General features: G+C 46.3%; 1 protein-coding gene across 1 annotated transcript; it reads right to left on the bottom strand.

Moving 5' to 3' along the window:
- Window positions 1-3,747: 3,747 nt before the first annotated feature.
- LOC134053218 (olfactory receptor 10C1-like) lies at window positions 3,748-4,659 on the bottom strand (the record flags this gene model as incomplete). Its single annotated transcript, XM_062508096.1, has 1 exon — window positions 3,748-4,659. A coding segment is annotated over exon 1 (912 nt), but the record flags the coding sequence as incomplete, so codon positions are not given.
- Between the last annotated feature and the right edge of the window lie 10,506 nt (window positions 4,660-15,165).

Here is a 15,165-nt window from a genome sequence, read left to right on the forward strand (position 1 = left end):
GAGAATTTAGCATGGTTTACTGCACTATTTTAAAATGAGAGCTCAGTGTCTAGCATATCCCTTGTAAAGATGTAGTATGTACTAGAAATACCTAGATGTAAAACTTTCTATCTAGAAAAAATAATTTTTCACCGTATTATGTCCAGACCTTCCGTGCAAAACAAAAGACTTACTCAGATTTAAGAACTACAGTCTTTTCTGCCTTTTTGTTTTTGTGTTTTATTTTATTTTGGCTTCTTTCCAATTTACTGCCAATCTACAGTTAAAATCTTTCTGGAGCACCAAGGGCATAAGAATCACAAAATTACACGGGCTGGCTATTCTAGTGACAGCAGGAATCACTGGTGCAATCTGCTGGGTGTTTAACCTATGACAATTATTCCCAAGTAGCATATACTTCTATTGCCAGACTGAGTCAGGTTTCTTCCAGCTGTACTTATGCAGATACAATGTAAGCATTTACAGAAAGCTAAATTCAAAATCCCCTTTTCCATTCAAAAGATGAAAATAAGCAAGGTGTGGACACTTTTAACCTCTTCCGTGAAATTCTGAAAGGATGATTAATTGTCTCTGGATATTCCTGTGAGCCCAAGCGTGTGTTTTCATGTTTCCGTCCCGCACCTCTGTGCTCCAGACCAGCACAAGGATCCTGGCACAGAGCTGGAACTCTGCACTGGATTTAGTTGTGTTTATTCTGCACCATGGTTGGTTTGATTCTCCCCTGGCTCTCCTGTCTGTCACAGTAAGGCTTTCCCATTCAGTGCTCTGGAGCCTGAAATCAGATCAGGTGGGGTAATTCAGAGTTTTCTGGAACAATACTGAAGATCTGTTCCAATTGGAGGAATTAGGACAAGTTTTTCACCTGTACACTTTCTCTCAAAGTGAGCACCTTGCTTCAAGAGGCAACTGCACAGTCAGATTTCTAGCATCAGCTGAGACCAAGCTCTGCTGTAAAGCAGACTCATTTTGTTCCGTGCAAGTAGTCTTGGGCAAATGAAATCATTCACAGAGCCTCAGGGTTCATAGATCTTCAGGTAACTTGAGGGCTAAACACCTCTCTTGAAACAGCTGAGATTTGCAAATCCTCGTCACCATACTGATCCCACAAATGTGAGTTCTCTGAGCTTTGTTTTACAGTTTCAGTCAGAAAGGAAGTGAAGGAGAGGTTGATTTTTGTTTTTATCATTGACTCTCTGCTTTCTCATCCTGTCCAAGGTACCACCAGCCTTTCTTCCCCAGCAGAGACCAGGAACACGCAGCTTCCCCTGGAGGGGACTCAGTCCTGTAAGTTCTTCTGCATGCCTGCTATTCCAGGCCATGAGGACAGCACTCATCTGCAAAGAGTCCTTCTGAAGCACAAGATCCCTGCCCTAGAAGTGCTAATTTCCATTTTGATAGAAACCATCCTTCAGGCTCAGATTCCAGACACTTAAGATGGGCAAGTGTGAATCCATGGATGCAGCTCCCCCAAAATCAAGCCATGAAGAGGCAGCTGAATCCCACCTGGTTTGGACACCTAGAGCTGGGCTCTCTGTTCAAGGAACTCATCCAGCCTTCCTCTGGATTCATTAAAACATGGGGGCCCTTTGGCACATTGTCTACTCCCTCTGATTTAGTGTTGCCCACAAACTTGAGAACTCACAAATTTTGCATAATCAATCAAGAAAGAATTGGACCTGGTGGTTTACCAGACTGAAACTTCCCAGGTTTTTAATACCTACTTTCATTTAAGTGAACCATATTTTACCTTTGTTTTTTTTGTTTGGTTGGGTGGTTTTTCGTTTTATGTTGTTTTTTTTTTTTTTTAAAGAATTACACTTTTCTTATCCCCACTGCTTTTTTTACTTGGGTTTCCCCTCTTCATCACTTCTTTCATAATACACACAGTTGTGCAATTCTCTAGGAATGCTGCTGTAAGGAGTCTAGCATATATGACTAGGGGAGAAACTTTAATGCCAATAAAGCAATATGACAAAAAACAATGCATTCTTTTTGTAATGCATTTGAAATTTAAAAAATTAAAAGTATGAGACAGCATTTTCTGTTATAATAAATTTTTTGGTCCAAAATAAGATGTGATTAAAATCAAAGATGTCAAGCTTCTGCAAAGAATATTATACCTTATAATTTTTTTGTGGATTTACAAACTCTCAAGATAAAAATTCATATGACATCCAATTAAGAACCCTGTACTGTTGGGGGTTGTTTCTTTCCCTTTTCCCTCTGTGGAATTTTCCCCATTGTCATGCTAAGATACCTGTTGACTGGGCCCTGGTGACAAGGGGGAGGAGAGAGAGAAGAAGGACACCCCGCGAGATTGAAACATCCAGAAGAGGAAGCGGAAGGCTGGGCCTGGGTCCCATTTCCCCCTTGGAGTTGGGACGAGAAGGACGATCGCCGCCTGTGTTGCATTCCTGCCATGCCATCGCCGGGAGCCATCCTCACTGCTGTGGGACCCTGCCCTGCTGCCTTCTCGCTGGAACCTGCCACCTTCCAGCACTCTGCTGAGCCCCAGGACCCACACCGTGAGCGGAGAGCTCTCTCCATCTCTCTCTGTCTCTCCCTGGGACAGCTCTGCCATCACCCCCAGCCCTCCTGCAGCTCTGCGGGACCTGCCCGCCCCCAGCACCGGGAACTGCAGCTCAGGGAAAAGGTGCCTGCAGCCAAAAAACACTGGGACTGAGTTACTGGTCTGTTTGTGGCTAATTCCATAGCTGCTGTTGTTCTTGTTTGTCTTGTTAGTTACACTAGTACAGAACTGTTATTCCTACCCCCATATCTTTGCCTGAGAGCTCCCTTAATTTCAAAATCCTAATAATCGGAAGGAAGGAAAGAAGGAAGGAAGGAAGGAAGGAAGGAAGGAAGGAAGGAAGGAAAGAAGGAAGGATCACATTTTTCAGTCCAAAGGGAATCTTCTGCTTTCCTTAGCAAACAGCTGTCTTTCAAACCAGGACATGTACTTTCATGATATTTATATTTACAGTTATTTCCAGGAATGAAGGATTAATTTAAGGAGTAATGCATGTCCTTATCTTTCCAATATCATTTAAGCTTTGAGCATTTAATATAAAGAGTTGTATTAATAGTTGCAGAAGATTACAGTGGTTAAGTACTTCAAAGGCCTACACTTGGTCTAACATGTTTAAAACAATGACTCTAAAATTGAAGAAATGTCTTTGAGGCAGTGGGGCAGGAATGCAATTCTGCACACCTCTTTTTTTTTTTTTTTTTTTTTTTTCCCCAGTAACAATCTCAGAATTAAAATCAGTACTCAATAATATCCTGGGCTCCACATTGTTGCCTGAACTATGTCCTCTCCTTTCCCCCAACAGATTTACTAAACAGTTTCAGGAAATAAATGCAAACAGGTGAAAACTAATTCTTTTCAGTTCTTTCAGTAAAGTCAGGCTCTTGAATATTACTCTTTGGTTCAAAAATTCAGAAGTATGTAAAGCACAATTTTCAAGCTTTTGAAAAATAGCAAGGAAAAGAAAAGGAAAAAAATAAGTTTATTGAAGAATTTCTTAAGTATGTGGAAGAAATTCCCTTCCAAAATGTTAACATAGCTTCTAACACTCCCTCTTAGAGCTAAAAATCTCCACTCTTCTCCCTCCTTCCTCCCCAATAACTGAAGTAGATCTGGAAATCGATTTTCCTGAACAAGAATTTAGAGTGAAAAATTCCACCACAAACACCTGGAACAACCCAAATCTTCTATTTCATTTCCACACTAACTTAGGTTTGCTCCATTTTTTCCTTCAGGGCTCCTTTCACCTCCTTATTCCTCAAACTGCAAATGATGGGATTCAATAAAGGAGTCACCAGAGAATAAGAAAGGGAGAGGAATTTATCCACAGATGCACAGTAGCTGTATTTTGGCCGCAGGTACATGGAGCCTGCAGTGCCATAAAAAACAGTCACAACCAGGAGCTGTGAGGAGCAAGTGGAAAACGCCTTCTCCTGGCTCTCAGCTGATGCCATGTGAAGAATTGTGGAAACGATAGGAATACAGGAATAAATGACCAGTGAGAAAGGACTCAGAATAGCAAAGACAGCCACCACAATGACCTGGATTTCACTTGGGAGAGTGTTGCCACAGAGCAGGTCCAGGAGAGGCTGAATCTCACAGAAGAAGTGGTCAATGGCACAACCACACAAGGGTGAGCTGAAGGTGATGAGGGTGTGAACTAAGCCCTCAGCAGTTCCACAGATGTAAGCTCCAACAACCAGGCTTCTGCAGACCCTGCTGCTCATGATCATTGTGTAATGCAAGGGGGAGCAAACTGCAAAATAACCATCAAGGGACATGGCGGCCAAGAGAAAACACTCAGCAACTCCAAAGAAAAGGAAGGAAAACATCTGCATTGCACATCTTGTCTTGGAAATACTCACTGTTCCCACCATCAGGTTCTCGAGAATACTTGGGATAATGACTGACAAATAGCAGATATCCCAACAGGACAGCTGAGTGAGGAAGAAATACATCGGGGTGTGAAGGCGATTATCACTGTTTGTTATCAAAGCTATCACTGTGTTCGCCATCAAGGTGAGAATATGAAGAGATAATAAAACTACAAAGAGCAAAGGGTGTAAAGGAGAGGTTCCAGAAAAACCCAGGAGTCTGAATTCACTCAATCCACTGAGGTTCCCAAGGATCATCCTTCTCTGGTGCCTTGCAGAGCTCTCCTCGTTTTAGTGTCCAGCAGCCGATGAAGCTGCAAACAGCCGGGCAAATCTGCAGTCAGAATACAACTGCCTGCTTGAACAGACAGAAAGAGGACTGGAATTTAGATACTACTCAGATTTTGAGAAGATCTTCTGAAAAGATTATAAAAGCTTCTAAAGAAAATGAGGCAGTCTTATGCGTTTTGTTTCTGTCTATTTTTGACTGATTCTTCTTTCATAGCATTGCCTTCAAAGGCTGTATATTCACCACTCTCTTCAAATGCTCAGCTACCACTTTTACTCTGTAGAAAAAGAAAACTTGTTGTGGCAGAGATCTTTTCATGGACTAATCAGTTCAAGTCTCAAAAATCATCAGTTGCAACATTTGAATATAACAAAGGTAGTTTCTCCTGTTGTGGAGTGTGGTAGAAGAAGAGAGAGGATAGGAAAAAACCCCTAAATGTTGAGGTCTCCAGGAAAGCTTTCAACTCTGAGCACTGTGCAGTGAAGCAGAAGAGAGGTTTGTCCACAGCTCTTTATACTACATCTATATAAAGTCCACTGAGACTGGCTAGTGCTGATTGGAGCAATAAGGAATAGTTGTTAAGAGGTTGGATAAATATGATGCACGTGTATGAGCTGATTCACAGCCACCTCTAGTTTTACAGAACTTGCAAATGATTTCTATATAAACCCAGATATCCCACACAAATATCAAGATCTGGTTTTACTTTGCAGTAATTACTATTACTTCATAATGCAGCCAGATTAATGACAGAGTTGCCACACAGGCTTACCATACTTATGCTTTCTCAGCAAAATTTGAAGGTGAAACAAAGATGCAGCCCACATTCACTTGGGGATAAGGGACAAAAGATTCACTCATTGCCAATCTTAATTTTTATTTCCCTGTTGATGTCCAGATCATTACAACTAAAAATTAGTTTACCTTGATCTATTTCCTGGCATACCTCATCGCTCGCAGATTTGAAGGACCCTTTTTAGGGGATCATGAAGAAGTATGCAGGCTATAGGTTTTGCTAAGGCACGGCTAATCCTCCTTGGCTTTATGATCCTCTGCTGCCAGATACTTCCCCTGCTTCTGCTACTGTGTACTACAGCCTGCTGAAACATGCCCACTTTCAACCATTTCGGTGTCTGTACCCATATTTCCTTTCTGGGTCACACCATCAGTGACTCTGCCGTAGAGGAACCCAAGACAAAGGAGTGTGTATTGATCCAGTCCTCACATATACTTTGGGAGAAAGTTGCACCAAAAAGATCATTCTTGCCCACAAATTAACATGTAGGTTCCCCTACTCCTTCTTCCGAAGGTTTGTCATTAATCAGAAAGATTAAAAGAACACCACCAACAACAATAATCCCCATCCAACCAACCAACCAACCAAAAATCACCCACTTTCTTTGCCACATCTGCTGCAGCAAACAAGGATTTAGCATTCCAATTATTTCTTTGGCTAAGATTTATTTGACAGATGTGCCCACCAAGCAGTCAGACCATCTTTCACAGCACAGACCAACTCACTCAATGTTATCCACTACCAGCAGATATTCCCATTGTGCTTGGGAGAAGGCTCAATAAGCAAGGCCAGGCATGGCTGTTGGTCTTCATTTAATTTTATGAAATCCTAGTCCAATTTAGTGATGGAAGGTGATACTGCTCCCTGCAGCCCTCCCTTTACCAGTGTTTTTACTAATACTTCTCCCAACTTCCATGGTGGCAAAAAGAAAATCCCTTTCCCCTTCCACCATGTAATAGAATCATCAGATCATCGAATATCTCACGTGGGAAGGGACCCATAATGCTCATCCAGTCCAACTCCCTGCTCCTTGCAAAAGTTATCAGTGAGTGGAGAACAGACCCACTCCAGACAAAGTTTGCTACAGAAGCCCTCCTGTCAAGTCAGCAGGTACAGGAAGGACACTTTTGTTTTCTAAACTCCTCAGAGAGAAGTCTGCATGCAGCTGGGTCCTAGCCCAGCCCCAGACTCTTCAACAGTTTCTATGCAAAGGGTTACAGAGGTGTACTTGAGCCTGTATACAACGTTGCCCCGTGGGATTAAAGACGGCAAACCAAATCTATTGATATAAATAAAATTAAGAATTCATTTAAATTGATTGCAATCATTAAGCAAAATAACTTGATCACAACAATTTGTTACATAGCATCGGCAGCCTTACTAACATAACTAACATAGTGGAACTAGCATAGTAACACACCCTAACTAACTACTAGTGTTACAGTATAGTGCACTATCTTGGAAGCAACAGAGAAGCAATTCTATGAAATCAGGCAAAACAATTACGTAGAGATTGATGTCACTCATCCAACAACCATGAGCAAACCTATTTTGCTCAGCCATGAGAAGTGACCTTCAGGGCTTTCCCTGCTCAAGGGAGGGATATTCACACACCTTAGGGAGGTATGCTAGAAATCCTTGTCATGCAAAAGTGGGACTGCCCTTCTATAGCATAACCTGACTGGCTGCCTCTGATACATTTTTACATTAGGTTTTGGCAGGTCCATTCAACAAAATAGGCTTTGCTGCTGAAGAAGGTACTAGCACCACTTTGGTTTCTCCCATGTGACCCGTCTGACTCTCACTTCCATGTGAAGGCCTGGACATCCTTGCTGCTCCTGCCCTCAGATCAGGGATTCTCTGTTTGCATGTCCTCATGGTGTTGGAAATGATAGAACTTTACAAATACCTTTTCTAATTCATTCTTTTAATTCAGTTTTCTAATTACTTATTTTAATTAATCATGAGCCGTGTAATTTTCCACTCTGTCATATGCCACTGTAGCCAACATTTAGCAAGGTTTGTCATAAGCTGCTCTAGTGGGAACACAGCTTGGGAAAAGCCCTGAAGCTTTACGTTTTGCTAAAACAACTGTAATTAACCTTGATATGCATCAATGGTCTCAGACCTGGAAGAGGCATTTTATGGCTGAATATGGACTCAAGGAATGTAGAATTTCTGAACCCCATGGACACTGGGCATAACCCAGAGATAAAGAGGGAACTAACAAAGGTAATTCAGCAATTGTGCTGGAATGCCACTGTTCTCATTTCAGACAGGGTAGAGTTAATTTCTTTATTTCGGTAGCTCTTACAGTGCTGTGTTCTGGATTTGCAATGAGAATGGTGTTGATAATACGCTGAAGTTTGGGGTTTTGCTCAGTCACGTTTGTCCTGAGTCAGGGACATTTTGTTTTCTCATCTTCTGCTCTGCCTGTGAGGAGGCTCACAAAAGAAACTGGCAGAGAGCACAGCTGGGACAGGTGACCTGAACTGCCCAGAGGGACATCCACACCACACAGCATCATGCCTGGAATATAAAGTGGGAGGAGTTGCCCAGAAGGGCACTCTAAGAAAGGAATGTGTGCTTCCTGACACTAAAAGTAGCATTAGAGAGCTTAATTTATCCTGATGTTTTCAGTGACAGTGGTGACATGATAGTTTGGTCAAGCTGGTCTCAGCATTCTTTAACACTACAAACAGGAGGCCCTCCTTGCTCAAGCCATTCCTGCTAAGGTGTAGACAGGACACAGCTGGAGCTGCTGTATCCCTGCTCAGGCAGAGCATCCTGCCCCAGCTGGCACAGCTCCCTGAGCACTGTGACACTCACAGTCCATCACTTCACTCTGGAAAAGCCCCACTCTTCAACAGGACAGATGTCTAACCCCCCCTCCCCTTCTCAGAATGTGGCTGGAGATTCCTCCTTTGAGTGGGGACACCCAGCAAGATTTCACCTTGAGACTGAGAAAAAGAGACATTGGCAAGGGTAATATCAGTCTGTACTTAACATTTATTTTTCTAGCTTTAATTAAAAAATTGCATCAATATTGCTTTCAACTACTGACCTATATTAGCAGCAAAAACTATCTACACTGTGGAATGAAGAATTCTAATTAAAGCCTATTACTCTATTCACAAGCATCATCGCCCATATAAACCAAATGTTTCTTCATCTTTGAGAAAAAAACAAGGGCACCTGTGATAAAAACCTCAGTGCTCATCTTCCCTTCTGCTTCAGCCAGGGCCAAAATCTGACTGCAGCACTCCCAGAGTGCCCCGAGCTCTTCTCAGATGTGCCCCTCTAGGCCATGGGCACCCTCCTCTTCCTCGCCGAAGGGCGCTGGGCTGCGTGCTGCACAAACCGGCTGTGGAGATCATAGCCCAGCTCTGGGGATCTCCTCCGCTCCCTCAGCCTCACTCGGGATTGCTCCTGAGCAGCCCTGAGCACAGGAGCCTGCTTGAAGCTGGTGTTGGAGGGCCCTGAAGTTGCGCAATCCCCTGGGGCTCTGTCACAACGGGAAGAACTTGTTCTCCTCCTCTTCCTCTTGCTCACAGAGGGCTGCTGGTCGTCTGTGCACTGCACAAAGCGGCCGTGCAGGTCAGAGCCCCGCCGTGGGGATCTCCTCTGCTCTCTGCACCTCGCTCGGGTTTGCCTCCGAGCAGCCCCGAGCTTGGGAGCCTGCTTCAAGCGGGAGCTGGGGGGCCCTGGAGCTGCTCTATCCACAGGGATTTCATCAAAACATGGGGAATGTGTTGTCAGCCTCCTCCTTTTCCTCGCTGAGGGCTCGTAGTCTTTGTGCTGCACAGAGGGGCTGCAGAGGTTGTAGCTGCCCTGCACAGATCTGCTCATGTCCCTCCGCCTCAGCAGGACCTGCTCCTGAGCAACCCCGGGGCCAGGAGCACACTGCAAGCTCCTGTTGGAAGGTCCTGAAGCTTCACCATCCCTGGCAGTGGCGCTACAACTCGGAGGGCCCGTTCTCCTCCCTGCTGTGTGGTCCCAGTCCGTGCTGACCCCAGAGCAGCTGTGGCCATCCCTGCCCGACTGCGGGGATCTGCTCCGGTCCTGCTTCCTGCCAGCGCCTTCCATGCCCAGGGCCATGTCCTGCAAAGAGAGCTGTGGAGAGTTCCTGCCCTTCTCTCCTGAAAGGACCAGAGTCAGTGGGGATCTCCCAGGAGTTCTGGGAGGGGACATTTCTGAGCCTCCTAAAGGCTCTTCTGGAGGGCTGCCAAGGCCAAAGGGCCAAAGGGGCACAAATGGGATGGAGGCAGCCGGGGTGCTTGGAGAAGAGGCAGCACTGTGGCTGTGAAGAGTGCTGCAGGGTGAGAGGGGGAAAAGGAGAAATGCTGAGATGCTAGAAGGAGATCCACTGCTCCTCTAGTGCACTGCCCCTCCTCCCCAGAGTTACCTTCGTGCTGCCAGGCAAGCCCTGTGGGCCAACAGGAGCCACCTGCTCGCTGCTGGCTGCCCACTGAGGAAGGAAGGAAGGGGCATACGGTGGTGCCAGTGAGGAAGAAGCCCTTTCTCCAATTTTCAGATCCGAACACCTGGAGAAAAGAAAAGAATGGTCTCAGTTTGGGGCTGTTTTTGCAGCCCTCTCTGGGATTCGCTCATTTCCTTGGAGAGGTTTCTATGACAGAGAGAAGATTTAACCAAGGCCACTAATGGAAATTTTAGCTAGAGTCTTCCCACCAAGTCTACTCCTATCTCAGACAAAACTCATCTTTATACCTTCTAGACCCTCATGTGAAAATTCACACGCTTGCTTGGGTTGGAAGGGATCTTAATGCTCATTTTGTGCCACCCCGCTGTCATGGACAGGAATACCTCACAATAGACAAGGCTCCTCCAAGCCCTGTCCAACCTGGCCTTGAAAACCTCCAAGGATGGGGCACCCACAGCTTCTTTGGGTAGCCTGTTCCATGCTCTCACCACCCTTCCACTCAAGCATTTCTTCCTAATATCTCATGGAAACCTGCCATAATGGGTCAGCTGAAAACTGATACCCTTCATCCTGTCCAACCCTTCCTGATAAAGGCTCCCTCCCCATCTTTCCTGGCAGGTCCCTTTAAGTTCCCTCACTCTTTTCTACAAAAGTCTAGCATCACAGAGCAGGCAAGTAGCAGGCTACATCAGGGCAGCAGCCTGAAGGACAGACTTGGGGCAGCACAGGTTCCACAGCACTGAATGAAGCTGGTAGTAATTGCCTTTGGTGAGAAATCTCTGCATTCTCTGCACTATGAGAAGCAAACCAATAGACAGGGAAAAGGAAACATCTTCTGAACCTATCTGAATGCTGCTTATTACCTGGCATAAAACAGCAGGTAGGCTTGCTGCCTGAGAGCTGTGTCAAGGCAACGAAGCTCCACAGACTCATCATCCATCAGGTACCACAGCCCATTGCTGGCCTGTGAAAAAAAAAGGACAAAGATCTCTGCATGGTTTCTCACCAAAAACACAGGCAGAAAAATACCTAACAAACAGTATGTCAACACAAATCCAGTCCAGCCCCTAAAGACATCTCCAGCCCCAAAACCTTGGCTGTCAGTAACACCGACAGCAAAGTTGTCTTCCCCACACACATTTTCCCATTGGCAAGGAAAGAAAAAAGGAAGGAAGGACATTGCTGACTACATTTGTGTAGCAGAAATAGTGTCCTGTATGACAGCTGACCCCACTGTGCACCAGGACAGCATATAAGGAGTAACGGAGGGGTTCTCCCTCTGCCTGGGACATGTACGGGCGAAGATCCAGGTACTCGGGGTACTTCACAACCTGCACAGACACCAGCAGGGCTCAGAAGTGACCCTGACCTATGACACAGAATAGCCTGCCACATCCAGGGGCCAGAGGTGTGTAAATACATCTTTGGGGCTCACAAGCAGCTGGTTTTCCATAAAGCACACCATCACCAAGGTGTAATGCTTTGAGTGGCAGGAAACTGTTCTTGGCCAAAGCAGCTCTGCTGGAGAAGAGTGCTTGCCTGTCTTCCCAAGGGAATTCTCTCCCCAGAAGGGAACATGACGAACCCAAGACCAGTGCCTTGGCACAAGCTCAGGGAAATCTGCTCCAGGAAGAGAAAGCTGCACACCGGCTGTGTACAAACCTTGCTGATCTTCCTACCGGTGAAACAGTCAAACCTTTTTAGACACACCGTGAGAACCTTGGGTGCGCAATGGACTGTGAACTTCTTGAAGGCAGCAACATTCTTCTTACACCTTGAAACCAAGCACAGAACCCAGTGCTGAAACGCACCCAATCCTCCCCCAGGGTGGCCAGGCAACCTGTCCTGTCTCACACAGCTTTTGCTATTCTAAGGCTATTCCCTGCTCTATTTTAAAGGAGCTGCATCTCCTCTGTGTGCAGCAAAGCTCCATGAGAAGATGACTTCTGCTCAATGACATGCAACTCCCTCACACAGGATCTGCTGGTAATATGTGCTTAGTAATCATCTTACGTGCTACATTTGTAGCAGTTTTCACCATCCAGGTGCTCGGGTCTCACAAAGTCCTCCAGAGCTGCAGTGAGGGTCGAGGCTGTCTGCAAGAGTGACAAATGAGCACACTGAGCTGCAGGAAATTGCCTCACCCAAACAACTCCCACGAGCTGACAAGCAAACCCCTGCAGCTGATGCTGAAGAGACCCACCATGAAGCTGTCCAGAAGGAGACAGAAAGAGAGTGGGATGCTGAACATCTCCCTGTGTCCCAGAGGCTCCCGGAGCCATCAAGAGCTCCCTCCCCGTACCACCACACCACTCACATCAACTCATGACACTATGCAGGGGCATCAGTGGTGCAAACAACCCAACCCATCGGCCTGGGAGCCAGACAAGTGTTAGGGGAGGGCAAAGCAAAGGAGGATGAGGATATATTGTGGTTGCAGAGAGGATAAAGCTGTTCGACCTGCTTAAAGACAGCACCTACAGAGAGACCAGTGCCATGGCCTCTGCAGGAGGACACCATGCATTCCCCTTCCCACCCACCACCAAGATCTCTTGTGCTCACAGCACACATTTTTAAGACAAATGTGCTGACTCTGGAAAGCTGCAAGGGCCTTGGCATGTCTTGAAGCACAACTGCAAAAGCTTCTTACTCTGATATCCAAAGGGATATCCAGGAAGGCCTCGTAGGAGTCAGAAACGGCTTTGCAGCTGACGCAGGTGACTGGAAGGAAAAATCCAAATGCTCAGCAATGGGAAGCTGACTGACACTGCCCATTTACACATTGTACCTGTCCCAGCAGACCAACTGTCAGGCACAGGCAGACAGAAGGACACAGGCAATGTCAAAGAGAGTAAGAGTTGAGGAAACATACCTCTGGATCTCAGAAAGCCTCCAAAGATTTGAGAGACAATGGTAGTGGATTGAGATGAGAGGTCCAAGCTGGAAACAAGTGGGAAGACAGAGCATTATCTCCTGCAAGAGTTTTGCTTGGCCTGAAAGCCCAGGCTTTAGGTCTCCCTTGATGGGAGCACACCAAGCAGTGCAAAGGGCTCAGAACTTTGTGAGGGTGATTTGCTTGTGCTTACTCGCTGCTTTCACTCAGACAAGCTGTCTGCATGGCATTGACAGTACAGCACAAGAGGTCATGGGCATCTTCCTCCCTGCCGGGCTCCAAATGTTCTCCTATGCCTAAGAAAGAAGGTTTCAGTTCTCTCATAGAAGGAGGGAAGGAAACCTGTTCAAGCACCTGGTACGACTTACGTTTGAAAACCTTGAGGACAGCCAAAGGCAGGATGGCACTGACAGGGGAACGCAGGACCTTGTTCACGTGTGCTTCCATGATGCACATCATGCAGAAACCCTGCTGGTGACCTGAAGAGGGACACAGGGAAGCTCCTTAGGTTAGCAAAACATCCACAGCAGTGGGATACTCCTCTTCTTGCACTGCAACTCCACTCCAATACTCCACTCCTCCCAATGTCCCAATGGTCCCAGGGCATTTTAGTGTGCAGAAAATCTTCAGAGAGGGATGGTAAACCAAGAGCTTTCTGTGCAATAAGCACAGAGGGTTGAACTTGCAGGAATAAAGACTGCCAGGGAGAAAGAGGTGTTTTCATTAAGGGTAAGGCAGCAGGCTAGGACAAGTGGGTTCTAGGCTCCAGTGTTCAAAGAGTACAGACTCATGGGGCTGACAAAGGGCTGCTGTTGTCTGAAAACAAATTTTACATTCTGGGAATCTGGGACTTGATGAAGAGATTTTCAGGAGATGCTCCTAAAAGCACTCACAGGCCTGGCTGTGCTCTTGGGACAGCAGGTAGTTGGCCAGTGGGGGGGTGTAGGTCAGGCACTGCAGGACAGCGTTGAGGAAGCACGTGTTGCCCACATTGAAGAGCCCTGCTCCAGCACTCTGTCTCTGCTGCCAGACCATGCAAATCTTCTCTGGTGGGAAGAGGATCCTTTTTGGAGGAGCTATTCCCTCGGCGATGACTGCAGAGAAATTCCATTTGGAAAGAGATGAGGCGAGGAAAGAAAGCATATTTAAACTTTGAGCTTTCTACACAAGCTGTCAGGACAACCAGCTCAAACCTTCAACTCAGTATCAGGGGAAGCCTAGCACTGCCATTGAAATTTCCTGATTTGGAAAAGTCTGTTCCCCTGCTTACTTTGCCAAGAGTCCAACAAGCCCCAGCTCTGATTTCTGGGCCTCAGGGTACCTTCCCTTCTCACCAGAGCTCTAGACTGGATTATCAGGTCAAGCTTTCCCTGATTCTAACTGACTGGAACTTCTTGAAAACAAGCAAGTACTGAGCACAAAAGGCAACTCAAGGACCTGTCAGACCTCCCTATGAGCAATGATGTTTCAAAGTCTTCTTCACAGTGACAAAAGGTGTTTTCCTGGGACTAAACAACCTGGGTCAGTCTGGCTATTCTCAGCAAACATCCCAGACTTCACTCTAGCTTGTGAGCACATCATTCTGGGATCTGAGCACCAGTCATGTCAGCTGTCTGTGGGGAGTCACAAAGTCCAAAGCTGCCAGTGAAGCTGGTACTCACAGGAATTGTTCCCTGTTGTGGCCATCGTCCCTCTCAGGAGCAGCGGGCAAAGCTCTGGATGACCAAGGATGTGCTCCAGGAAGGGATCAGCATCAATCCCCTCACCTGATTGCAAAGAAATGACTACATCTCACCAAAGGAATAAAAACTCCAAAGAAATGCAACCTATGGAAAGAACAGCATTTGCCATCAAGAGTTTCAGTGGTGCTTGAGCCAACTGCTGAACTGCAGGCTCACACCTTTGTGATCAGTGACAGAGCCCCAGGAGCTTCATAGGTCCTTCTGAAGTGCTCCAGTGCATGTTACCTTCTCTGAGGAGGCCCTGCTGCTGTCACAGCATCAACAGCAGAGCTCTCTGGCTTTTCCCTCCTCTGCAGGAGTGACCAGCTTTCAGCCACTAACTTAACTACAGCCTTTGCTGCTCTCCTTCTGTCCCACTCCTTCCTGCAGTATCCAAGGTGGGCTTTTTGCCACTCTGGGCTGAGCCCAGCCCCTCAGACTGCACTCACCCCTTACTTACCTATCCTAGGCTATAGTAAAGAAAAGAGAATCAGCAAAGAAGAACTCTAGCCTAGCCTGTATGTGGAGAGCCTACGAAGGGGCAACAGCTCAGCCTTCAGCTAGGAAGGTATAAGCAGCCTAGACTTTTCTCTCCTTCCTCTATGATCTATCCCAAGAGTCAAG

Source organism: Cinclus cinclus, chromosome 24, assembly GCF_963662255.1.
Source record: "Cinclus cinclus chromosome 24, bCinCin1.1, whole genome shotgun sequence".
NCBI classification, from domain to species: Eukaryota; Metazoa; Chordata; class Aves; order Passeriformes; family Cinclidae; genus Cinclus; species Cinclus cinclus.